We start from the raw sequence: 25,411 nt of genomic DNA, 5'->3' as shown, positions 1-25,411 counted from the left end.
CACAGATCCACAGCTAACCCCACAGATCTACAGCTAACCCCACAGATCTACAGCTAACCCCACAGATCCACAGCTAACCCCACAGATCTATACCTAACCCTACAGATCTACAGCTAACCCCACAGATCCACAGCTAACCCCACAGATCAACAGCTACATCCACAGATCTACAGCTAACCCCACAGATCTACAGCTAACCCCACATATCCACAGCTAACCCTACAGATCCATAGCTAACCCCACAGATCCACAGCTAACCCCAAAGATCTACAGCTAACCCCACAGATCTACAGCTAACCCCACAGATCTACAGCTAACCCCACAGATCCACAGCTAACTCCACAGATCCACAACTAGCCCCACAGATCCATAGCTAACCCCACAGATCCACAGCTAACCCCACAGATCCACAGCTAACCCCACAGATCAACAGCTACATCCACAGATCTACAGCTAACCCCACAGATCCACAGCTAACCCCACAGATCTATACCTAACCCTACAGATCTACAGCTAACCCCACAGATCCACAGCTAACCCTACAGATCCACAGCTAAACCTACAGATCCACAGCTAGCCCCACAGATCCACAGCTAAACCTACAGATCCACAGCTAGCCCCACAGATCCACAGCTAACCCCACAGATCCACAGCTAACCCCACAGATCCACAGCTAACCCCACAGATCTACAGCTAACCCTACAGATCCACAGCTAACTCCACAGATCCACAGCTAACCCCACAGATCCACAGCTAGCCCCACAGATCCACAGCTAACCCCACAGATCCACAGCTAACCCCACAGATCAACAGCTAACCCCACAGATCTACAGCTAACCCCACAGATCTACAGCTAACCCCACAGATCTACAGCTAACCCCACAGATCCACAGCTAACCCCACAGATCTATACCTAACCCTACAGATCTACAGCTAACCCCACAGATCCACAGCTAACCCTACAGATCCACAGCTAGCCCCACAGATCCACAGCTAACCCCACAGATCCACAGCTAACCCCACAGATCCACAGCTAACCCCACAGATCCACAGCTAACCCTACAGATCCACAGCTAACCCCACAGATCCACAGCTAACCCCACAGATCCACAGCTAACCCCACAGATCCACAGCTAACTCCACAGATCCACAGCTAGCCCCACAGATCCACAGCTAACCCCACAGATCCACAGCTAACCCCACAGATCTACAGCTAACCCCACAGATCTACAGCTAACCCCACAGATCTACAGCTAACCCCACAGATCCACAGCTAACCCCACAGATCTATACCTAACCCTACAGATCTACAGCTAACCCCACAGATCCACAGCTAACCCTACAGATCCACAGCTAACCCTACAGATCCACAGCTAACCCCACAGATCCACAGCTAACCCCACAGATCCACAGCTAACCCCACAGATCCACAGCTAACCCCACAGATCCACAGCTAACCCCACAGATCCACAGCTAACCCCACAGATCCACAGCTAGCCCCACAGATCCACAGCTAACCCCACAGATCCACAGCTAACCCCACAGATCAACAGCTAACCCCACAGATCCACAGCTAACCCCACAGATCCACAGCTAACTCCACAGATCCACAGCTAACCCCACAGATCCACAGCTAACTCCACAGATCCACAACTAGCCCCACAGATCCACAGGTAACTCCACAGATCCACAGGTAACTCCACAGATCCACAGGTAACTCCACAGATCCACAGCTAGCCCCACAGATCCACAGCTAACCCCACAGATCCACAGCTAACCCCACAGATCAACAGCTAACCCCACAGATCCACAGCTAACCCCACAGATCCACAGCTAACTCCACAGATCCACAGCTAACCCCACAGATCCACAGCTAACCCTACAGATCCACAGCTAACTCCACAGATCCACAGCTAACCCCACAGATCCACAGCTAACCCCACAGATCCACAGCTGACTCCACAGATCCACAGCTAGCCCCACAGATCCACAGCTAACCCCACAGATCCACAGCTAACCCCACAGATCCACAGCTAACCCCACAGATCCACAGCTGACTCCACAGATCCACAGCTAGCCCCACAGATCCACAGCTAACCCCACAGATCCACAGCTAACCCCACAGATCCACAGCTAACCCTACAGATCTATAGCTAACCCCACAGATCTACAGCTAACCCCACAGATCCACAGCTAGCCCTACAGATCCATAGCTAACCCCACAGATCCACAGCTAACCCCACAGATCCACAGCTAACCCTACAGATCCACAGCTAACTCCACAGATCCACAGCTAACCCCACAGATCCACAGCTAACCCCACAGATCCACAGCTGACTCCACAGATCCACAGCTAGCCCCACAGATCCACAGCTAACCCCACAGATCCACAGCTAACCCCACAGATCCACAGCTAACCCCACAGATCCACAGCTGACTCCACAGATCCACAGCTAGCCCCACAGATCCACAGCTAACCCCACAGATCCACAGCTAACCCCACAGATCCACAGCTAACCCTACAGATCTATAGCTAACCCCACAGATCTACAGCTAACCCCACAGATCCACAGCTAGCCCTACAGATCCATAGCTAACCCCACAGATCCACAGCTAACCCATCAGATCCACAGCTAACCCCACAGATCCACAGCTAACCCCACAGATCCACAGCTAACCCTACAGATCCACAGCTAACTCCACAGATCCACAGCTAACCCCACAGATCCACAGCTAACCCCACAGATCCACAGCTGACTCCACAGATCCACAGCTAGCCCCACAGATCCACAGCTAACCCCACAGATCCACAGCTAACCCCACAGATCAACAGCTAACCCCACAGATCCACAGCTAACCCCACAGATCCACAGCTAACCCCACAGATCTACAGCTAACCCCACAGATCTACAGCTAACCCCACAGATCCACAGCTAACTCCACAGATCTACAGCTAACCCCACAGATCAACAGCTAACCCCACAGATCCACAGCTAACCCCACAGATCCACAGCTAACCCCACAGATCTACAGCTAACCCTACAGATCCACAGCTAACTCCACAGATCCACAGCTAACCCCACAGATCCACAGGTAGCCCCACAGATCCACAGCTAACCCCACAGATCCACAGCTAACCCCACAGATCAACAGCTAACCCCACAGATCCATAGCTAACCCCACAGATCCACAGCTAACCCCACAGATCCACAGCTAACCCCACAGATCCACAGCTAACCCCACAGATCTACAGCTACATCCACAGATCTACAGCTAACCCCACAGATCCACAGCTAACCCCACAGATCCACAGCTAACCCCACAGATCCACAGCTAACCCCACAGATCAACAGCTACATCCACAGATCTACAGCTAACCCCACAGATCTACAGCTAACCCCACATATCCACAGCTAACCCCACAGATCCACAGCTAACCCCACAGATCTACAGCTAACCCCACAGATCTACAGCTAACCCCACAGATCCACAGCTAACCCCACAGATCTATACCTAACCCTACAGATCTACAGCTAACCCCACAGATCCACAGCTAACCCCACAGATCAACAGCTACATCCACAGATCTACAGCTAACCCCACAGATCTACAGCTAACCCCACATATCCACAGCTAACCCCACAGATCCACAGCTAACCCTACAGATCCACAGCTAACCCCACAGATCCACAGCTAACCCCAAAGATCTACAGCTAACCCCACAGATCTACAGCTAACCCCACAGATCCACAGCTAACTCCACAGATCCACAACTAGCCCCACAGATCCACAGCTAACTCCACAGATCCACAGGTAACTCCACAGATCCACAGCTAGCCCCACAGATCCACAGCTAACCCCACAGATCCACAGCTAACCCCACAGATCAACAGCTAACCCCACAGATCAACAGCTAACCCCACAGATCCATAGCTAACCCCACAGATCCACAGCTAACCCCACAGATCCACAGCTAACCCCACAGATCCACAGCTAACCCCACAGATCTACAGCTACATCCACAGATCTACAGCTAACCCCACAGATCCACAGCTAACCCCACAGATCCACAGCTAACCCCACAGATCAACAGCTACATCCACAGATCTACAGCTAACCCCACAGATCTACAGCTAACCCCACATATCCACAGCTAACCCCACAGATCCACAGCTAACCCCACAGATCTACAGCTAACCCTACAGATCCACAGCTAACTCCACAGATCCACAGCTAACCCCACAGATCTACAGCTAACCCCACAGATCTACAGCTAACCCCACAGATCCACAGCTAACCCCACAGATCTATACCTAACCCTACAGATCTACAGCTAACCCCACAGATCCACAGCTAACCCCACAGATCAACAGCTACATCCACAGATCTACAGCTAACCCCACAGATCTACAGCTAACCCCACATATCCACAGCTAACCCCACAGATCCACAGCTAACCCTACAGATCCACAGCTAACCCCACAGATCCACAGCTAACCCCAAAGATCTACAGCTAACCCCACAGATCTACAGCTAACCCCACAGATCCACAGCTAACTCCACAGATCCACAACTAGCCCCACAGATCCACAGCTAACTCCACAGATCCACAGGTAACTCCACAGATCTACAGCTAGCCCCACAGATCCACAGCTAACCTCACAGATCCACAGCTAACCCCACAGATCAACAGCTAACCCCACAGATCCATAGCTAACCCCACAGATCCACAGCTAACCCCACAGATCCACAGCTAACCCCACAGATCAACAGCTACATCCACAGATCTACAGCTAACCCCACAGATCCACAGCTAACCCCACAGATCCACAGCTAACCCCACAGATCCACAGCTAACTCCACAGATCCACAGCTAGCCCCACAGATCCACAGCTAACCCCACAGATCCACAGCTAACCCCACAGATCAACAGCTAACCCCACAGATCCACAACTAACCCCACAGATCCACAGCTAACTCCACAGATCCACAGCTAGCCCCACAGATCCACAGCTAACCCCACAGATCCACAGCTAACCCCACAGATCAACAGCTAACCCCACAGATCTACAGCTAACCCCACAGATCTACAGCTAACCCCACAGATCTACAGCTAACCCCACAGATCCACAGCTAACCCCACAGATCTATACCTAACCCTACAGATCTACAGCTAACCCCACAGATCCACAGCTAACCCTACAGATCCACAGCTAACCCCACAGATCAACAGCTAACCCCACAGATCCACAGCTAACCCCACAGATCCACAGCTAACCCCACAGATCTACAGCTAACCCTACAGATCCACAGCTAACTCCACAGATCCACAGCTAACCCCACAGATCCACAGCTAACCCCACAGATCCACAGCTAACCCCACAGATCCACAGCTGACTCCACAGATCCACAGCTAGCCCAACAGATCCACAGCTAACCCCACAGATCCACAGCTAACCCCACAGATCCACAGCTAACCCTACAGATCTATAGCTAACCCCACAGATCTACAGCTAACCCCACAGATCCACAGCTAGCCCTACAGATCTATAGCTAACCCCACAGATCCACAGCTAACCCATCAGATCCACAGCAAACCCCACAGATCCACAGCTAACCCCACAGACCCACAGGTAACCCCACAGATCCACAGCTAACCCCACAGATCTATAGCTAACACTACAGATGCACAGCTAACCCCACAGATCTTCCCCTGTGAAGTTACAGGGTTGGAGGTACGAGGTTTCGCTCCGACAGCACTGATGTGCTGGTTTGACTGGTCTGCACTGGTTTTTCTAGGTTCCTGTCTGTGTGGGTACAATCAACGCCTGTTTCCTCACCATCAGGACAGGGTTACCCATCAGCCGCGCTCTGACTGGCTCTTTAAAACACGTTGTATGTTTCCTTTCAAATGTACGTGGAGGCTGCCCTGGACGTGGAGGCTGCCCTGGAGAAACACGTCTTACTGCATTTGTTTCAGCACAGAAATCTCTGTTCTAGACACCAGCACTTCAGGAACTGGAGCTGACCTGGAGTCTGGAGTCTTTTTATGGTTATTTTCACTGATTTACTCTGAATGTAAGAGTAAATCAATGACATTTTACAAGAGAAAAGTTAGTTAAGCTAATACTAATATTACAACACCATTTCTAAAAAAGTTGGGACGCTGTGCAAAATGTAAACAAAAACAAAATGCAATGATGTGCAAATCATTTAATGTTGCAAGTTAAAACTCTAAAGCCAAATATAAACAAGATCCAGAAACGCTGCCACCTTCTCTGGGCCTGAGCTCATTTAAAATGGAAAATTAGTAAATTGGGCTGTGGAAAATGAGTGAGGAAACACTTTGCTGAAGCCCCAGGGGGCCGCTGGGAAAACACTAAATAACGAGCCATGCTTTGCTGTTACTGGGCCAACAGAGGCCCACTGTTCTCTTACCATCTGGGTTCTATCTGCACCGCGTCTGTAATATTGAGGAGTAGACTGGCAAAACCAGCATAGACCAGAACAGCTGGTCGCCGGCAAAACCAGCATAGACCAGAACGGTTGGTTGCCAGCAAAACCAGCATAGACCAGAACGACTGGTCGCCGGCAAAACCAGCATAGACCAGAACGGCTGGCCACGGGCAAAACCAGCATAGACCAGAACGGCTGGCCACGGGCAAAACCAGCATAGACCAGAACGACTGGTCGCCGGCAAAACCAGCATAGACCAGAACGACTGGTCGCCAGCAAAACCAGCATAGACCAGAACGGCTGGCCACGGGCAAAACCAGCATAGACCAGAACGGCTGGCCACGGGCAAAACCAGCATAGACCAGAACGGCTGGTCGCCGGCAAAACCAGCATAGACCAGAACGGCTGGTCGCCGGCAAAACCAGCATAGACCAGAACGACTGGTCACGGGCAAAACCAGCATGGACCAGAACGGCTGGCCACGGGCAAAACCAGCATAGACCAGAACAGCTGGTCACCGGCAAAACCAGCATAGACCAGAACGGCTGGCCACGGGCAAAACCAGCATAGACCAGAACGGCTGGTCGCCGGCAAAACCAGCATAGACCAGAACAACTGGTCGCCGGCAAAACCAGCATAGACCAGAACGACTGGTCACGGGCAAAACCAGCATAGACCAGAACGGCTGGTCGCCGGCAAAACCAGCATAGACCAGAACGGCTGGCCACGGGCAAAACCAGCATAGACCAGAGCGGCTGGCCACGGGCAAAACCAGCATAGACCAGAACGGCTGGTCACCGGCAAAACCAGCATATGTTGTCTTTGGATGCTGGTATGCTCGTCAACCAGCATGACCAGGCCAGTCTAAACCAGTATAGACCACAAAATGCTTGCTAATCTGTGCTGTTTTGTTCAGCAGGTACTTTACGTGCAGTGGACAACGAAGCAGCTGGTACCAAAAGTGAGGTGAGTCGAGTCGAGTCGGTACCATGTGATAGAAAAGCGCCATTAGTAAACGGGCTAAAACCAGACGCGGGCATTTCCACGCGTTTTGGCCCCAACGAAACAAAAACAGCATAGACCAGAACAGCTGGTCGCCGGCAAAACCAGCATAGACCAGAACGGCTGGCCAGGGGCAAAACCAGCATAGACCAGAACGGCTGGCCACGGGCAAAACCAGCATAGACCAGAACGACTGGTCGCCGGCAAAACCAGCATAGACCAGAACGACTGGTCGCCGGCAAAACCAGCATAGACCAGAACGGCTGGCCACGGGCAAAACCAGCATAGACCAGAACGGCTGGCCACGGGCAAAACCAGCATAGACCAGAACGACTGGTCGCCGGCAAAACCAGCATAGACCAGAACGGCTGGTCGCCGGCAAAACCAGCATAGACCAGAACGGCTGGTCGCCGGCAAAACCAGCATAGACCAGAACGACTGGTCGCCGGCAAAACCAGCATAGACCAGAACGACTGGTCGCCGGCAAAACCAGCATAGACCAGAACGACTGGTCGCCGGCAAAACCAGCATAGACCAGAACGACTGGTCACAGGCAAAACCAGCATAGACCAGAACAGCTGGTCACCGGCAAAACCAGCATAGACCAGAACGGCTGGCCACGGGCAAAACCAGCATAGACCAGAACGGCTGGCCACGGGCAAAACCAGCATAGACCAGAACGTCTGGTCGCCGGCAAAACCAGCATAGACCAGAACGACTGGTCACGGGCAAAACCAGCATAGACCAGAACGGCTGGTCGCCGGCAAAACCAGCATAGACCAGAACGACTGGTCGCCGGCAAAACCAGCATAGACCAGAACGACTGGTCACGGGCAAAACCAGCATAGACCAGAACGGCTGGTCGCCGGCAAAACCAGCATAGACCAGAACGGCTGGCCACGGGCAAAACCAGCATATGTTGTCTTTGGATGCTGGTATGCTCGTCAACCAGCATGACCAAGCCAGTCTAAACCAGTATAGACCACAAAATGCTTGCTAATCTGTGCTGTTTTGTTCAGCAGGTACTTTACGTGCAGTGGACAACGAAGCAGCTGGTACCAAAAGTGAGGTGAGTCGAGTCGAGTCGGTACCATGTGATGGAAAAGCGCCATTAGTAAACGGGCTACAACCAGACGCGGGCATTTCCACGCGTTTTGGCCCCAACGGCCCACCGTAGTAAACAAATGTGTCGCTAGGCAGCGTGCCATTACTATGACAACCGAGAGCCAACCAGTAAATAAAATCTTAAAGCGATCAATCACAGACGATCAATCACAGGCGATCAGAAACTCGGAGCGCACACAGACCTGAGCGCGGCTGGCGGCGCGAGGCACGCGCGTGTCCTCCGAGCACACCACGAGCCCCGCCACGAGGTTCCTGAGGCGCGTGGGGTCCGAATCGAGCAGCAGCGCCGCCCCGCGGCCATCAGAGTACTGCACGCTTTCTGAGAAGGACAGCAGCGTCTGGACGGAGGAGTACACGCTCTGCAGCACACACAGCATATCACACACACCGTCACACACCATCACACCGTCACCCACAGACCACACTACCCGCACGCTCTCACACGCCGCAACAACATCCGCCTTGGAAGGGAGAACGGGATTGGAGGACAGCTCGGCACGCCTTAAAGGGACAGACACTGGCCACTTTATCCGAAACACCTACCTTGTGCTTCCGCTCACTGGCCACTTTATTAGAAACACCTACCCTGTGCTTCCGCTCACTGGCCACTTTATCGGAAACACCGACCCTGTGCTTCCACTCACTGGCCACTTTATCCGAAACACCTACCTTGTGCTTCCGCTCACTGGCCACTTTATTAGAAACACCTACCCTGTGCTTCCGCTCACTGGCCACTTTATTAGAAACACCTACCCTGTGCTTCCGCTCACTGGCCACTTTATTAGAAACACCTACCCTGTGCTTCCGCTCACTGGCCACTTTATCGGAAACACCGACCCTGTGCTTCCGCTCACTGGCCACTTTATTAGAAACACCTACCCTGTGCTTCCGCTCACTGGCCACTTTATCGGAAACACCTACCCTGTGCCTCCGCTCACTGGCCACTTTATCGGAAACACCTACCCTGTGCTTCCGCTCACTGGCCACTTTATCGGAAACACCTACCCTGTGCTTCCGCTCACTGGCCACTTTATCGGAAACACCTACCCTGTGCTTCCGCTCACTGGCCACTTTATTAGAAACACCTACCCTGTGCTTCCGCTCACTGGCCACTTTATCGGAAACACCTACCCTGTGCCTCCGCTCACTGGCCACTTTATCGGAAACACCTACCCTGTGCTTCCGCTCACTGGCCACTTTATCGGAAACACCTACCCTGTGCTTCCGCTCACTGGCCACTTTATCGGAAACACCTACCCTGTGCTTCCGCTCACTGGCCACTTTATCGGAAACACCGACCCTGTGCTTCCGCTCACTGGCCACTTTATCGGAAACACCGACCCTGTGCTTCCGCTCACTGGCCACTTTATCGGAAACACCTACCCTGTGCTTCCGCTCACTGGCCACTTTATCGGAAACACCTACCCTGTGCTTCCGCTCACTGGTCACTTTATCGGAAACACCTACCCTGTGCTTCCGCTCACTGATGGACTATCTGCTAAAAATATCCAGACAAAGAGCATCTCTGTGGTCAGAAACTGACCACTGCTGAAAGTTTAGAACAGGGTTCTCAACCTCCTTCCGCTCAAAGCCCAACTTCATCATTCGAAAGCGTGAAGGCTCACTGGACTCTGTTCTTCCTTAAAAAGCCGTTTTCTGGAAGTTCTGTTTGTGTTCTAGAAGTGGGGAGCACAGTGCTGCCTTTGGGCACTGGTGAAGGCTTGTTCTCATATTGTTAACCATCTGAAAGCATTTTATGTTTAAGGTTTTTTACTGACATTTAGTTATGAAGTGCCCTCTTCTGCCCACTACGGACCCCCGGCCCTCCCTCCGTATTGGCCTGAGGACCATCAAAAAGTACCTTGCAGTCCGTTTGTGGTCTTGGGCAGGATTTCTCAACCAGTTTCCTAAAGAAATGACATTTTAAGCTAAAACGTTGACTTAACTTTTATCCCGTGAGCCTTTGTGCCTCCTAGTGATGAACAGATGGGCCCGGTTCTCGAGGAAGACCATTAGTGACGTCATCATTTTTATGTCCATCATAAACGTTTTTAGTGTAAATTTAAAACGCAGAGGCGGCTGGATTTCTTGGAGGAGGCAGCACAAAAATGTGTATCTATGACATAGAATTTATACCTCTGTTAGTTGCAAGGAACGTTACCGTAGGCCCTTCTTGAGGAACCCGTTTCCTTCACTAGTACGTTTGTTCCTAAACACACAGTCACTGTTCCACGATGGCACCTTTACAGAAAACACCCTCAACCTATAACGGAAGTCAAGGGAACCACATTTTTTCAACTAACACTCTGGTGGTTTGTTTATTGTGAAGGACAGGACAGAGAACTGGAGCTTTCAAACAAGCACGAAACGACAAAGGAGGTGTAGATCTACTGCAGCGTGGGCACTAAAACCCTTTAAACGGGTTTAATTATTAAATCACCAGTCATACAAACACAGTTCTTCATCCAAAATAACTTTTATTATGATAAATGTCTCTAAAAGTCTCAACACGAAGTGTGAGCGTGCACTTAAACAAGGATCAGATCTGGATCACATACATTTTTACATACATTCGTCATTTACAGAACAGAAAGACATCAAAAGATAACACGAATCTAGTCCTGCACCCCCAGCGTAGTCGATCAGCCAGAACACAACTGGAGCCTGAAGGTCCGTTCCTTTCATTTCACTACTGAAGCTACGAGGCTAATTTGGCTAATTTTCACAAGGGCAGCACTGTCCAAGGCTAACTTACCACAATCGCTAATTAGCATGATGCTAACTGCATGTCTAAACCATCACACTCTCCTGAAAGCGTGTGATGTTCAGTGTCTCTAACGGATCTGAATCTGTGGTTTCTGACACTGTCGTCGTCTACAAACATGGACTGAAGTACGTTAGCGCAGATGAACACGAGAGCAGCTTGAAGCTAAATCACCACGGTTTGAAGTTTCTGTCATTTGTCAGCTTCATTAGCACGGTCAGCTGTACTGTTAGCCACATTAGCCTCCCATACAAAGCTAAGGACGCAGACTTCAGACTATAAATGTCTTGGCTGAGCAGACATTTCGAAAAGAAAGGAGAAAAATTATTTCTCTCCATGCTTAGCAGGTGTTTTAGACGGCTAGCAGTTCGGCAGGCGGTGGTCTGAGGGGAATCTGACCCAGTGTGAATCGCTTGGCTGTGAATTCCTTCAGCTCCTCTGGTGTGAGTTCACTCTGAGGGGTGAAGAGGTTTTCTCCAGAAGCCCCAGCAGCTCCCGAACCCCCACCAAACCCACCACTGCTGCTGCCTACCTGGTTGAATAGATTGCCGCCCGCTACTGGAGTGGAGGAGCCAAAGCCGCCTCCAAAGCCGCCTCCTGTAGATGCAGTGGCTGTGGAGGGGGCGAAGCTGAAACCTGCGGCGGATCCGAACCCTCCGGAAGAGCTTTTACTTGCCGCGGGAGGAGCAAAGGAGAAGGAGGAAGCGGAGGGAGCAGTGGATGGAGCCGTCGAACCAAAATCACCAAATCCAGAGGAACTGGGCTGGGAGCTTTCTGAGCCAAATCCAGAGGAACTGGGCTGGGAACTTCCTGAGCCAAATCCAGGCAAAGTGGGCTGGGGACCCCCTGATCCAAATCCAGGCGAACTGGCCTGGTTTCCTGCTGATCCAAATCCAGTGCTGGACGAGGCAAAGCTGAAACCAGCACTGCTCTGGGCACCGGATCCAAATCCTGGGGGAATAAATAAAGATTCAAATACAAACACCATTCAAATACAGATCTTTCACCACAGTCTAGACATGCATGAGCGCACTGCATTGATTGTGATTAATCACAGCAGTCATGCTCATCCTGGTTCTGGAGATCCACCACCTTACAGAGTTTGGCTCCAACACCAATCTAGCACCCCTGAATCAGGTGATGAAGGGCTTGTGATGTGCTGGATGGCAGAGTTTCAGGACCAGATTTCGGTTCCTCTTAGGAACCAGTTCCTATGAGCACAACAACTCAGTAGGTGGACATAAGACACCATAAAATTTGATGATACACACCTCAAGAAGAAAACTGAGTGCACTGCACAAAATAAAGAACATGCCACAAAGCTAACACAGAGATTTTCTGACAGCTTAACCTTGATAATTTGATGTTTCACACAGAACCAAAGTTCGATTCTTGCCAGAAAACAAAGCTTTAAAAAGCTAATAGCACCTTTCACTTACTGTGGGTTTGATGATGCTGCCACGGATACGCCACTATCTCGGAAACATCCACAGTCCTGATCCAAGGACCACTAAGTCATATAACTTTAGGATCACTGAGGTGTGTCTAATGTTTGCAGTCAAGGTGATGCCCTGTCAAGTCAAAGTTTATTTATATAGCTCTTTTTACAACAGGTGTTGTCATGAAACAGCTTTACAGAACAATCTGGGTCTGAGCCCCAGTGAAGGTCGCCAATGGTGACAGAGGCAAGGAAAACCTCCCTAAGAGCAACCAAGAGGCAAAAGGGTAACCCATCCTCCTGTGGTCGACACCGGATAGCAAACAATAAAACAAATAGATTAACAAACTACCTGTTGACTAAACAGTGGTGGGGTTAGGGCTAGGATTTATATCTATCTAAATAAAGTGTTACTACAATTTCTTCTTAAGAACACTTGGTGAATGAGGCCTATGGTTAATCATTGATCTATTGAGAATTATTGATTATTCTCACTTTTGTAATAAAGTAACCAGATTTACTGAGAAATCCTCTCAGAACCTACCTCCTAAACTAAATCCAGAAGATGATGATGATGATGAAGACCCAAACCCTGATGATGAAGGGGTGAGAAATCCTCCATCTGATGACGACTGTGATCTTGGATTGCTTAACTCTGATATCTGTGTAAAATCAAAAACCAGTAAAAAGATGCTTTTCAATGGACTCACCAAAATCAAGTATTTTAAGTGCTGTAATGCATTACAAACAGAATCAGTATCACTGTGTTGTCTACATACATTTGTAGGTTCAAGGATTTTAGATCACTCCCTGCAGTAAAACCGAGTTGTTTCAGGGTTTCGGAACGTTCCGTGCAGTGAGACTGAGCTGTTTCAGGGTTTTGGATCGTTCCCTGCAGTGAGGCTGAGTTGCTTCAGGGTTTTGAATTGTTCCCTGGAGTAAGACAGAGTTGTTTGTGTTTCAGATCATTCCCTGCAGTAAGACTTAGTTCTTTCAGGATTTCAATTTGTTCCCTGCAGTGAGACTGAGTTGTTTCAGGGTTTCCGATTGCTCTCTGCTGTAAAACTGAGTTGTTTCAGAGTTTCAGATCATTCCCTGCAGTGAGACTGAGTTGTTTCAGGGTTTCAGATCATTCCTTGCAGTGAGACTGAGTTGTTTCAGGGTTTCGGATCTTTCCCTGCAGTAAAACTGAGTTGCTTCAGGGTTTCAGATCGTTCCCTGCAGTGAGACCGAGTTGTTTCAGATCGTTCCCTGTGGTGAAACTGAGTTGTTTCAAGGTTTCAGATAGTTCCCTGCAGAGAGACTGAGTTGTTTCAAGGTTTCGGATCGTCCCCTGCAGTGAGACCGAGTTGTTTTAGGGTTTTGGATCATTCCCTGCAGTAAAACCGAGTTGTTTCAGGGTTTCGGATCATTCCCTGCAGTGAGACTGAGTTGTTTCAGTGTTTTGGATGATTCCCTGCATAGATACAGAGTTGTTTTAGGGTTTTGGATCATTCCCTGCAGAGATACCGTGTTGCTTTAGGGTTTCGGATCATTCCCTGCAGTGAGACTGAGTTGTTTCAGGGTTTCGGATCATTCCCTGCAGAGAGGCCGAGTTGTTTTAGGGTTTCGGATCATTCCCTGCAGTGAGACTGAGTTGTTTCAGGGTTTTGGATCATTCCCTGCAGAGATACCGCGTTGCTTTAGGGTTTCGGATCATTCCCTGCAGTGAGACTGAGTTGTTTCAGGGTTTTGGATGATTCCCTGCAGAGAGGCAGAGTTGTTTTAGGGTTTCGGATCATTCCCTGCAGTGAGACTGAGTTGTTTCAGGGTTTTGGATCATTCCCTGCAGTACAACTGAGTTGTTTCAGGGTTTCGGATCATTCCCTGCAGTGAGAATGAGTTGTTTCAGGGTTTCGGATCATTCCCTGCAGTGAGAATGAGTTGTTTCAGGGTTTCGGATCGTTCCCTGCAGTGAGACCGAGTTGCTTCAGGGTTTCGAATCGTTCACTGCAGTAAAACTGAGTTGTTTCAGGGTTTCGGATCGTTCCCTGCAGTGAGACTGAGTTGCTTCAAGGTTTTGAATTGTTCACTGCAGTAAAACTGAGTTGTTTCAGGGTTTCGGATCATTCCCTGCAGTGAGACTGAGTTGCTTCAAGGTTTTGAATCGTTCACTGCAGTAAAACTGAGTTGTTGCAGGGTTTCGGATCGTTCACTGCAGTAAGATTAAGTCGTTTCAGGGTTACAGATCATTCCCTGTACTAAGACACCATGCTATTTCAGGGTTTCGGATTGTTCCATGTACTAAGACACCACGCTGTTTCAGGGTTTCAGATCATTCTCTGTACTAAGACACCACACTGTTTCAGGGTTTTGGATAGTTCCATGTACTAACACACCACGCTGTTTCAGGATTTCGGATCGTTCCCTGTACTAAGACACCACGCTGTTTCAGGGTTTTCCCTGTACTAAGACAACGAGTTATGTCCGGGTTCTGGATCGTTTCTTGCACTGTGGTACGACTGTGGTGTTTGTTTATGTTCCTCACCATTGCAGTGCGTGTGGAGGGGCTCATGGTCCTCAGCTCCTGTACTCTGGATCTCCATTGATTCACCAGCTGTTGCACTGAGTTAGCCTGAAACATACAGGACAGAAATCAGAAAAACTTTTAAATTACTAAATTAAACCTGACCTGTACCTACAGCTATGTAGGGAAGACTCCTAAGGCTACATTCTCCTACCTCTGTAACATTAAACTGAGGATCAGTCTGGAAAAGAGTGTCAAATTCTGTAAATGCGAGTGTTAGAAGTGTATATATGTAGTTTGCTTACATAAGACTGTAAATTCCCAGAGGCTCTGCTGGTGTAGTACTCCAACCTCAACTCCTCAGGAGAAAGCTCCACGAATCCTGAACACATACACAGAGAGTAACCTCACTCTGTTCAAATGCTCAATCTCACACAACAGTAAAAATCTATTTTCGCTATTGTTTTGGTGATGCTGCTCTACAGTGGACTCCACCAATCCTGTAAAAGCACAACATCTTGTTTTGTTCTTTAATAGGTCTAATACAGAAATGACTGTTTGCAAAAGAAAGACTGACATGCCTTTCAGCCAATTACAATCGTCTCTAAACATTCTCTGTTCTATGAAGTGAACTCCTAGGAAACTCCTCGGAACAAACCTGCAGTGAGAACAGTGGTAGCCATAAGTACAGTATGTCCTAATGATGGTAATTAAAGTTTAGGAAATGTTCAGCTTGAAGGAGAGAACTCTGAATAAACTACTAACAAAACAAACTCTTTCTGGGTTTACTGTATTTACCAACCATTTAAATACAACGTCTAACCATGAATAACCTTACAGAACAACGATAAGGTTAGCTGACTTGTTCGCTTTAATTAGCTCAGCTGCTGACAGTTATGTTGATCACTCAGTCAGATTAAACGATAAATATAAAAATGAGATATTAATGCGGACTGGACGTCTGGATGTCCTGGAAAAATACCTTAAATGTGTAATTTGAATTGTCCAAAGTAATTCTTATGAAACAAGTGTGATTACATTAAAGCAGGTATTAAATTGATATATATCTGCATGGAGTACAGTGTATGAAATGCTATTACAGGCTATTTAAAACCTGCGTTTTAATGTATTTTAAAGCACTGCAGAGGTGAAGGACACCTGTAATAGTGGCGGTGAGGACGGCGTAGCAGGAGAACGCCCACTGTCCAGAACTCTGCCAGATCTCCATGTCCTTCTGAATGGCCTCCCTGACAGACAGACACACACAGGGCATTATACAAAGTCAACTGATGTATCTGCACAACCACAAGCCATCACTGCTATTTAGCAACACGACGACTTCAACACAGCACTGAAAAAAAGTGACTTTCATTTACAGTCTTCCACACAAATCACTGTACATAAACATCTGGGTGGAGCCTATCAGAGTAAAGCGGGAAGGAGGGGGCATGGCTTATGTTAGGAAAACACCCATACGGAATATCTTTCCTGAAGAGTTTATCATAACCAATTAACCTTCGATTCGACAAAAACACAAATGTTCACATCAACAATTGTTCAACCGACACTTTTTAAAAGTTCCTTTTATTTCCAAGAACACGGTCGATGTTCTGACCGTACGATTCTCAATTACACACAAGAGGGTGCTAGAGCACAGCTTGTTCAGGCAGCCTAATTGAGGGATGCATTCCGCTGTCGCAGAAATATCTGAATACAAATTACGCTTAAACTCGCATAAAACTTTCACGCTCACATGTGCAACTACGCAACTGAAGATGGCGTGGCTGAAGGTTACGACGTTACAGAACAGGCCAATGACCCATTTAAGCTGACTTCAGGTTCGTGTAAGAAGGTGCTGAAGTTAATCTATAATGAATATCCACATGGATTCAGGAATGCCGTAACTTACCAGCTACAAGGCATTAACCATAAACAAATAACTGCTACATCAAGTTCAGATCCCCCCCCGGGGGGGCTCCTGAGTGGCACAACCGTCTAAGTCTTGGCCCTGTAATCAGGACTTTGATCCCTGGTGATGCTGCAGTCGTCCGCAGCCGGGAGTCCAAGAGAGCGCAGTTGGCTTCGCTCTCTCTGGGTGGGTAGAATGCCCCCCCCCCCATCACTTAACGGCAGTCGGCGCAGATCTGGCGGTTGGCGCTGACTTCCAAGCTCGTCCGGAAGTCAATCAAATGAAATAAGCTTCATATAAAACCAGAGCAAAAACAAATCACATCAACAAGGTCTCTGTGCCTCAACGACCCCAGGGCCATCACACGTCATCAAACACGCACGTCATCTACACCGCTCATCTTTCTGGGTTGCGAGGGCAGCTAGAGCCTATCCCAGCTGTCACTGGGCAGAAGGCAGGATACACCCTGGACAGGTCGCCAGTCTATCACAGGGCAGACCGACAGACTCGTACATCCCCACACACATTACTTTCTGAGAGCAACGCTCTTGAAATAGTCCAGCAGCGATGCTCCTGACGTGCCTGGCTGGACCCATACCTTACTGGTATCTATGGCTTTGCCAAGGACAACAATGTCAAGGCAAACCTCAGAGCGAGAGGAAGGAACCTTGTCAGGAACCAGGACTCAAACGGAGAACTCCTCTCCCAACTCCACAGTGGTCCGCTCGCTTGAGGTGGACACATTTATTTAGCGCTAAAAAGAGCTCGCGGTGGAGCCCGAACTCTGAACCGTGTTACTGGTTTCACTCACAGGTGCTTCTCATTCTCGTCTGTGGCTGCTGATCCTCTTCGGTCGAAGCTGCTCTGTGGGCTCAGGGCTGAGTACCTGCTCTGGGTGGAGAAAGTGAAGTTCTTTGCGTCTCTCCCACCACCACCACCTCCTCCTCCTCCTCCTCCTCCTCCTCCTCCTCCTCCTCCACGACCCCAGTCGCCCCCCCCACGGGAGAACGAGGAGGGCTGGACATAGCCCCCCCCGGAGCGCTGAGACTGCGGGTTTACCCACACACGGTTACCAAAACCTGGAAACAGAAAACAACCATCAAAAAATCAGCCAGTTTAAGGTGGACCGGTAACACTGAGAGGATCGGCCTGGCGTTATAATAAAGATCACCACTCCGTTTAAGGTGGACCGGTAACACTGAGAGGATCGGCCTGGCGTTATAATAAAGATCACCGCCCCGTTTAAGGTGGAACGGTAACACTGAGAGGATCGGCCTGGCGTTATAATAAAGATCACCGCTCCGTTTAAGGTGGAACGTTAACACTGAGAGGATCGGCCTGGCGTTATAATAAAGATCACCACTCCGTTTAAGGTGGACCGGTAACACTGAGAGGATCGGCCTGGTGTTATAATAAAGATCACCACTCCGTTTAAGGTGGACCGGTAACACTGAGAGGATCGGCCTGGCGTTATAATGAAGATCACCGCCCCGTTTAAGGTGGACCGGTAACACTGAGAGGATCGGCCTGGCGTTATAATAAAGATCACCGCCCCGTTTAAGGTGGACCGGTAACACTGAGAGGATCGGCCTGGCGTTATAATAAAGATCACCGCACCGTTTAAGGTGGACCGGTAACACTGAGAGGATCGGCCTGGCGTTATAATGAAGATCACCGCTCCGTTTAAGGTGGAACGGTAACACTGAGAGGATCGGCCTGGCGTTATAATAAAGATCACCGCACCGTTTAAGGTGGACCGGTAACACTGAGAGGATCGGCCTGGCGTTATAATAAAGATCACCGCTCCGTTTAAGGTGGACCGGTGTTGTGAGTGTTAGCGATGTTAGCTTAGCGGCTAACCTGCTCCTCCTGCTCCTCCTGCTCCTCCTGCTCCTCCTCCTCCTGCTCCTCTGGGGTGCTCGTTCCAGCACTTCTCTCCGTACCGACACCGTCCCTGGAGGAAGAAGCTGCAGACGGTCATTTCACTCCGACAGACGCGCTTTAGACCGAGAACCGCTTCAGAATCGGAACCGAACCAAGCTAGCGCCGAGCTACACTGCTCTTACTCTGCGCCTGCACCGAGCACGGGAGGCTGCGGTACTGACACCCGCAGGAGAAACGCGGTATTACACTGAAGTTATATACTACAGCAGTATTTGATAACACAAGGGGGTATATAATAACACAAGGGGGTATTTAATAACAAAAGGGGGTATATAATAACACAAGGAGGTATATAATAACACAAGGGGGTATTTAATAACACAAGGAGGTAAATAATAACACAAGGGGGTATTTAATGACACAAGGGGGTATATAATAACACAAGGGGGTATTTAATAACAAAAGGGGGTATATAATAACACAAGGAGGTATATAATAACACAAGGGGGTATTTAATAACACAAGGGGGTATATAATAACACAAGGGGGTATTTAATAACACAAGGGGGTATATAATAACATAAGGGGGTATTTAATAACAAAAGGGGGTATATAATAACATAAGGAGGTATATAATAACACAAGGGGGTATTTAATAACACAAGGGGGTATATAATAACACAAGGGGGTATTTAATAACACAAGGGGGTATATAATAACACAAGGGGGTATTTAATAACACAAGGGGGTATATAATAACACAAGGGGGTATTTAATAACACAAGGGGGTATATAATAACACAAGGGGGTATTTAATAACACAAGGGGGTATATAATAACACAAGGGGGTATTTAATAACAAAAGGGGGTATATAATAACACAAGGAGGTATATAATAACACAAGGGGGTATTTAATAACACAAGGGGGTATTTAATAACAAAAGGGGGTATATAATAACACAAGGAGGTATATAATAACACAAGGGGGTATTTAATAACACAAGGGGGTATATAATAACACAAGGGGGTATTTAATAACACAAGGGGGTATATAATAACATAAGGGGGTATTTAATAACAAAAGGGGGTATATAATAACATAAGGAGGTATATAATAACACAAGGGGGTATTTAATAACACAAGGGGGTATATAATAACACAAGGGGGTATTTAATAACAAAAGGGGGTATATAATAACACAAGGAGGTATATAATAACACAAGGGGGTATTTAATAACACAAGGGGGTATATAATAACACAAGGGGGTATTTAATAACACAAGGGGGTATATAATAACATAAGGGGGTATTTAATAACACAAGGGGGTATATAATAACACAAGGAGGTATATAATAACACAAGGGGGTATTTAATAACACAAGGGGGTATTTAATGACACAAGGGGGTATTTCATAACACAAGGAGGTATATAATAACACAAGGGGGTATTTAATAACACAAGGGGGTATTTAATAACACAAGGAGGTATTTAATAACACAAGGAGGTATATAATAACAAAGGGGGTATTTAATGACACAAGGGGGTATTTAATAACAGAAGGGGGTATATACTAACACAAGGGGGTATATAATAACACAAGGGGGTATTTAATAACACAAGGGGGTATTTAATAACACAAGGAGGTATATAATAACAAAGGGGCTATTTAATGACACAAGGGGGTATTTAATAACAGAAGGGGGTATTTAATAACACAAGGGGGTATATAATAACACAAGGGGGTATTTAATGACACAAGGGGGTATTTCATAACACAAGGAGGTATATAATAACACAAGAGGGTATTTAATGACACAAGGGGGTATTTAATAACACAAGGGGGTATTTAATAACACAAGGAGGTATTTCATAACACAAGGAGGTATATAATAACACAAGGGGGTATTTAATGACACAAGGGGGTATTTAATGACACAAGGGGGTATTTAATAACACAAGGGGGTATATAATAACACAAGGGGGTATTTAATAACACAAGGGGGTATTTAATAACAGACGGGGGTATTTAACAACACAAGGAGGTATTTAATAACACAAGGAGGTATATAATAACACAAGGGGTTATTTAATGACACAAGGGGGGTATTTAATAACAGAAGGGGGTATATACTAACACAAGGGGGTATATAATAACACAAGGGGGTATTTAATAACACAAGGAGGTATATAATAACAAAGGGGGTATTTAATGACACAAGGGGGTATTTAATAACAGAAGGGGGTATTTAATAACACAAGGGGGTATATAATAACACAAGGGGGTATTTAATGACACAAGGGGGTATTTCATAACACAAGGAGGTAAATAATAACACAAGGGGGTATTTAATGACACAAGGGGGTATTTAATAACACAAGGGGGTATATAATAACACAAGGGGGTATTTAGTAACACAAGGGGGTATTTAATAACACAAGGAGGTATTTAATAACACAAGGAGGTATATAATAACACAAGGGGGTATTTAATGACACCAGGGGGGTATTTAATAACAGAAGGGGTATATAATAACACAAGGGGGTATATAATAACACAAGGGGGTATTTAATAACACCACTCCACTCACTGTACAGGAGCGCGATGTCAGACGGGTGCTCCTGGCAGTGAACACCAAAAAGGCTGCTGGTCCTGATGGAGTACCCGGCAAGGTGCTCAAAACGTGTGCCCACCAGCTCGCCCTCACCTTCACCAAGATCTTCAATCTCTCCCTGGCCCAAGCCATCATCCCGCCCTGCCTGAAGTCAGCCACAGTCATACCAGTGCCGAAAAAGTCTACCATCACCAACCTTAATGATTACCGCCCGGTGGCCCTCACACCGGTAATCATGAAGTGCTTCGAGTGATTGGTACTTCAGCACATCAAAGACTCTCTGCCCCCAGACCTCGACCCCCACCAGTTCACATACCGTGCAAACAGGTCAACGGAGGACGCCATAGCAGCAGCTCTCCACTTTGCACTGAGCCACCTGGAGCAGCAGCACAGCTACGTCCGGATGCTCTTTGTGGACTACAGCTCTGCTTTCAACACAATCATCCCGGACATTCTTATCACCAAACTGGGCACCCTCGGACCCCCCCCCCTCACATGTGCCTGGATCAAGAACTTTCTCACCGACCAGCCCCAAACTGTGAGACTTGGCCCCCACCTCTCCTCCACTCGTATGCTTAGCACCGGCTCACCACAAGGCTGTGTGCTGAGCCCCCTCCTGTACTGTCTCTACACCCATGACTGCAGTCCGGCCTACGACAGCAACCTCATCGTCAAGTTTGCTGACGATACCACAGTGGTCGGACTCATCTCAGAAGGAGACGAGACAGCCTACAGGAAGGAGGTCCTGAAGTTGGCAGCTTGGTGTTCAGAGAATAACCTGGCTCTGAACACCAAGAAAACAAAAGAGATCATCGTTGACTTCAGGAAGCACAGCACTGACCCAGACCCCCTGTCCATCAACGGCGAGTGTGTGGAGAGGGTCTGCACCTTCCGGTTCCTTGGAGTCCAAATCTCTACCAACATCACCTGGACAGACAACATCACAGCCGTCATCAAGAAGGCTCAGCAGCGACTACACTTCCTGAGAGTCCTCAGGAAGCACAACCTGGATTCCAACCTGCTGCTGACCTTCTACCGCTCTTCCATCGAGAGCCTGCTGACGTACTGTATCACAGTGTGGTACGGCAGCTGCACCATGGCAGACAGGGAGAGGCTTCAGAGGGTAGTAAAGACAGCACAGAAGATTATTGGCTGCCCTCTCCCATCCCTGATGGACATCTACACCTCCCGCTGCGTCAGCAGAGCGAAACGCATCACAATGGACAGCTCGCACCCCGGATCTGTACTGTTTGACCTGTTGCCCTCAGGAAGGCGGTACAGATGCATCAGATCAAGGACAAACAGACTTAAGTACAGTTTTTTCCCAAAAGCAGTAACACTTCTCAACTCACAGATGCACTGATAGTCTATCCCCAGACTTCCATCACCACCTACATACCAGTCTATTCCCAGACTCCATTACCAGCTACTGTGCAATACTCTGCATACGGAAATGTGCAATCATACTGTACATGTATGTACATTATACAGGAATATGTGCAATACTTAGCAATGTGCAATATTTAGTGTACATACAATACAGCTGTAAATATCTCCATATTTATATCTTGTAAAAAACATAGTTTTTTTATTTTGTTTCTATATTTATTTCATATACATATATATACAAACGCATAGAACTGTGCACAACCCCTCCCCATTCTATTCCGTGTCATTTGTTTACATTGTGTGTTTGCACTGAGATGGAGTTGCTCTTAATCTCATTGTACTGTGTATAGTGACAATAAAGGCATTCTATTCTATTCTATTCTATTCTATATAATAACACAAGGGAGTATATAATAACACAAGGGGGTATATAATAACACAAGGGGGTATATAATAACACAAGGGGGTATTTAATAACACACGGAGGTATTTAATAACACAAGGGGGTATTTAATAACACAAGGGGGTATTTAATAACACAAGGGGGTATATAATAACACAATGGGGTATTTAATAACACAAGGGGGTATTTAATAACACAAGGAGGTATTTAATGACACAAGGGGGTATTTAATAACAGAAGGGGGTATTTAATAACACAAGGGGGTATTTAATAACACAAGGGGGGTATTTAATAACATGAGGGTTTGTTTAATAACACGAGGGGGTATTTAATAACATGAGTGGTTTATTTAATAACATGAGTTGTTGTTTAATAACATTAGGGGTATTTAATAACATGAGGGGTTGTTTAATAACATGAGGTGTTGTTTAATAACTTGAGGGGGTGTTTAATAACATGAGGGGGTTTATTTAATAACATGAGGGATTCATTTAATAACATGTGGAGTTGTTTAATAACATGAGAGGGTATTTAATAACATGAGGGTGTATTTAATAACATGAGGGGTGTATTTAATAACATGAGGGGGTATTTAATAACATGGGGGGTTTATTTAATAACATGAGTGGTTCATTTAATAACATCAGGGGGTTATTTTATAACATGAGGGGTATTTAATAACATGAGGGGTTTATTTAATAACATGAGGGATTTATTTAATAACATGAGGGGTTTATTTAATAACATGAGGGGGTATTTAATAACATGAGGGGGTTTATTTAATAACATGTGGGGATATTTAATAACATGATGCGGTGTTTAATAACATGATGCAGTGTTTAATAACATGATGCAGTGTTTATTAACATGAGGGGGTATTTAATAACATGGTGTTGTGTTTAATAACATGAGGAGGTATTTAATAACATGATGCTGTGTTTAATAACATGAGGGGGTATTTAATAACATGATGCTGTGTTTAATAACATGAGGGGGTATTTAGTAACATGATGCTGTGTTTAATAACATGAGAGGGTATTTAATAACATGATGCAGTGTTTACTAACATGAGGGGGTATTTAGTAACATGATGCTGTGTTTAATAACATGAGAGGGTATTTAATAACATGATGCTGTGTTTAATAACATGATGCGGTGTTTAATAACATGATGCAGTGTTTAATAACATGATGCTGTGTTTAATAACATGATGTGGTGTTTAATAACATGATGCTGTGTTTAATAACATGAGAGGGTATTTAATAACATGATGCTGTGTTTAATAACATGATGCGGTGTTTAATAACATGATGCTGTGTTTAATAACATGAGGGGGTATTTAGTAACATGATGCTGTGTTTAATAACATGAGAGGGTATTTAATAACATGATGCGGTGTTTAATAACATGATGCGGTGTTTAATAACATGATGCTGTGTTTAATAACATGAGGGGTTGTTTAATAACATGAGGTGTTGTTTAATAACATGAGGGGGTTTATTTAATAACATGAGGGATTCATTTAATAACATGTGGGGTTGTTTAATAACATGAGAGGGTATTTAATAACATGAGGGTGTATTTAATAACATGAGGGGTGTATTTAATAACATGAGGGGGTATTTAATAACATGGGGGGTTTATTTAATAACATGAGTGGTTCATTTAATAACATCAGGGGGTTATTTTATAACATGAGGGGTATTTAATAACATGAGGGGTTTATTTAATAACATGAGGGATTTATTTAATAACATGAGGGGTTTATTTAATAACATGAGGGGGTATTTAATAACATGAGGGGGTTTATTTAATAACATGTGGGGATATTTAATAACATGATGCGGTGTTTAATAACATGATGCAGTGTTTATTAACATGAGGGGGTATTTAATAACATGGTGTTGTGTTTAATAACA

At 46.8% G+C, this 25,411-nt stretch overlaps 2 protein-coding genes across 6 annotated transcripts in view; both read right to left on the bottom strand.

Moving 5' to 3' along the window:
* The window catches only part of tert (telomerase reverse transcriptase), a 43,066-nt gene extending 34,010 nt beyond the window's left edge, over positions 1 to 9,056 (bottom strand). For 4 of the 5 annotated variants that reach the window (XM_037542457.1, XM_037542458.1, XM_037542461.1 and 1 more), the window contains exon 1: positions 8,766 to 9,056. In XM_037542457.1, coding sequence (XP_037398354.1) covers positions 8,766 to 8,984 — 219 coding nt within the window. In that variant the 5' untranslated portion in view covers positions 8,985 to 9,056. Of the gene's footprint in view, positions 1 to 7,412; positions 7,531 to 8,765 lie in introns of those variants that run through there. The other variant, XM_037542460.1, reaches the window with a different exon arrangement.
* A 1,984-nt stretch (positions 9,057 to 11,040) lies between these two features.
* Positions 11,041 to 19,297, bottom strand: nup42 (nucleoporin 42). The gene is made up of 7 exons (XM_037542462.1): positions 19,061 to 19,297; positions 18,012 to 18,279; positions 16,450 to 16,538; positions 15,597 to 15,673; positions 15,313 to 15,399; positions 13,330 to 13,447; positions 11,041 to 12,298 (listed from the first exon to the last, which is right to left on the bottom strand). The coding sequence occupies exons 1-7, from the start codon at positions 19,179 to 19,181 to the stop codon at positions 11,700 to 11,702; spliced, it is 1,359 nt and encodes a 452-aa protein (XP_037398359.1). The 5' UTR covers positions 19,182 to 19,297; the 3' UTR covers positions 11,041 to 11,699.
* Positions 19,298 to 25,411: the final 6,114 nt, after the last annotated feature.

This window comes from Pygocentrus nattereri, chromosome 11 (assembly GCF_015220715.1).
Source record: "Pygocentrus nattereri isolate fPygNat1 chromosome 11, fPygNat1.pri, whole genome shotgun sequence".
NCBI lineage: Eukaryota > Metazoa > Chordata > Actinopteri > Characiformes > Serrasalmidae > Pygocentrus > Pygocentrus nattereri.
This window is presented reverse-complemented; position numbering and strand designations above follow the sequence as displayed.

Excerpts from the sequence above, each read along its gene's own strand:
- nup42 (XM_037542462.1), bottom strand. The coding sequence starts at position 19,181 with ATGACCGTCTGCAGCTTCTTCCTCCAGGGACGGTGTCGGTACGGAGAG. Across the intron at positions 18,280-19,060 it reads AGGAGGAGCAGGAGGAGCAG|GTTTTGGTAACCGTGTGTGG; the intron begins GTTAGCCGCTAA and ends TTCTGTTTCCAG. Across the intron at positions 15,674-16,449 it reads CCTCACCGCCACTATTACAG|GATTCGTGGAGCTTTCTCCT; the intron begins GTGTCCTTCACC and ends GTATGTGTTCAG.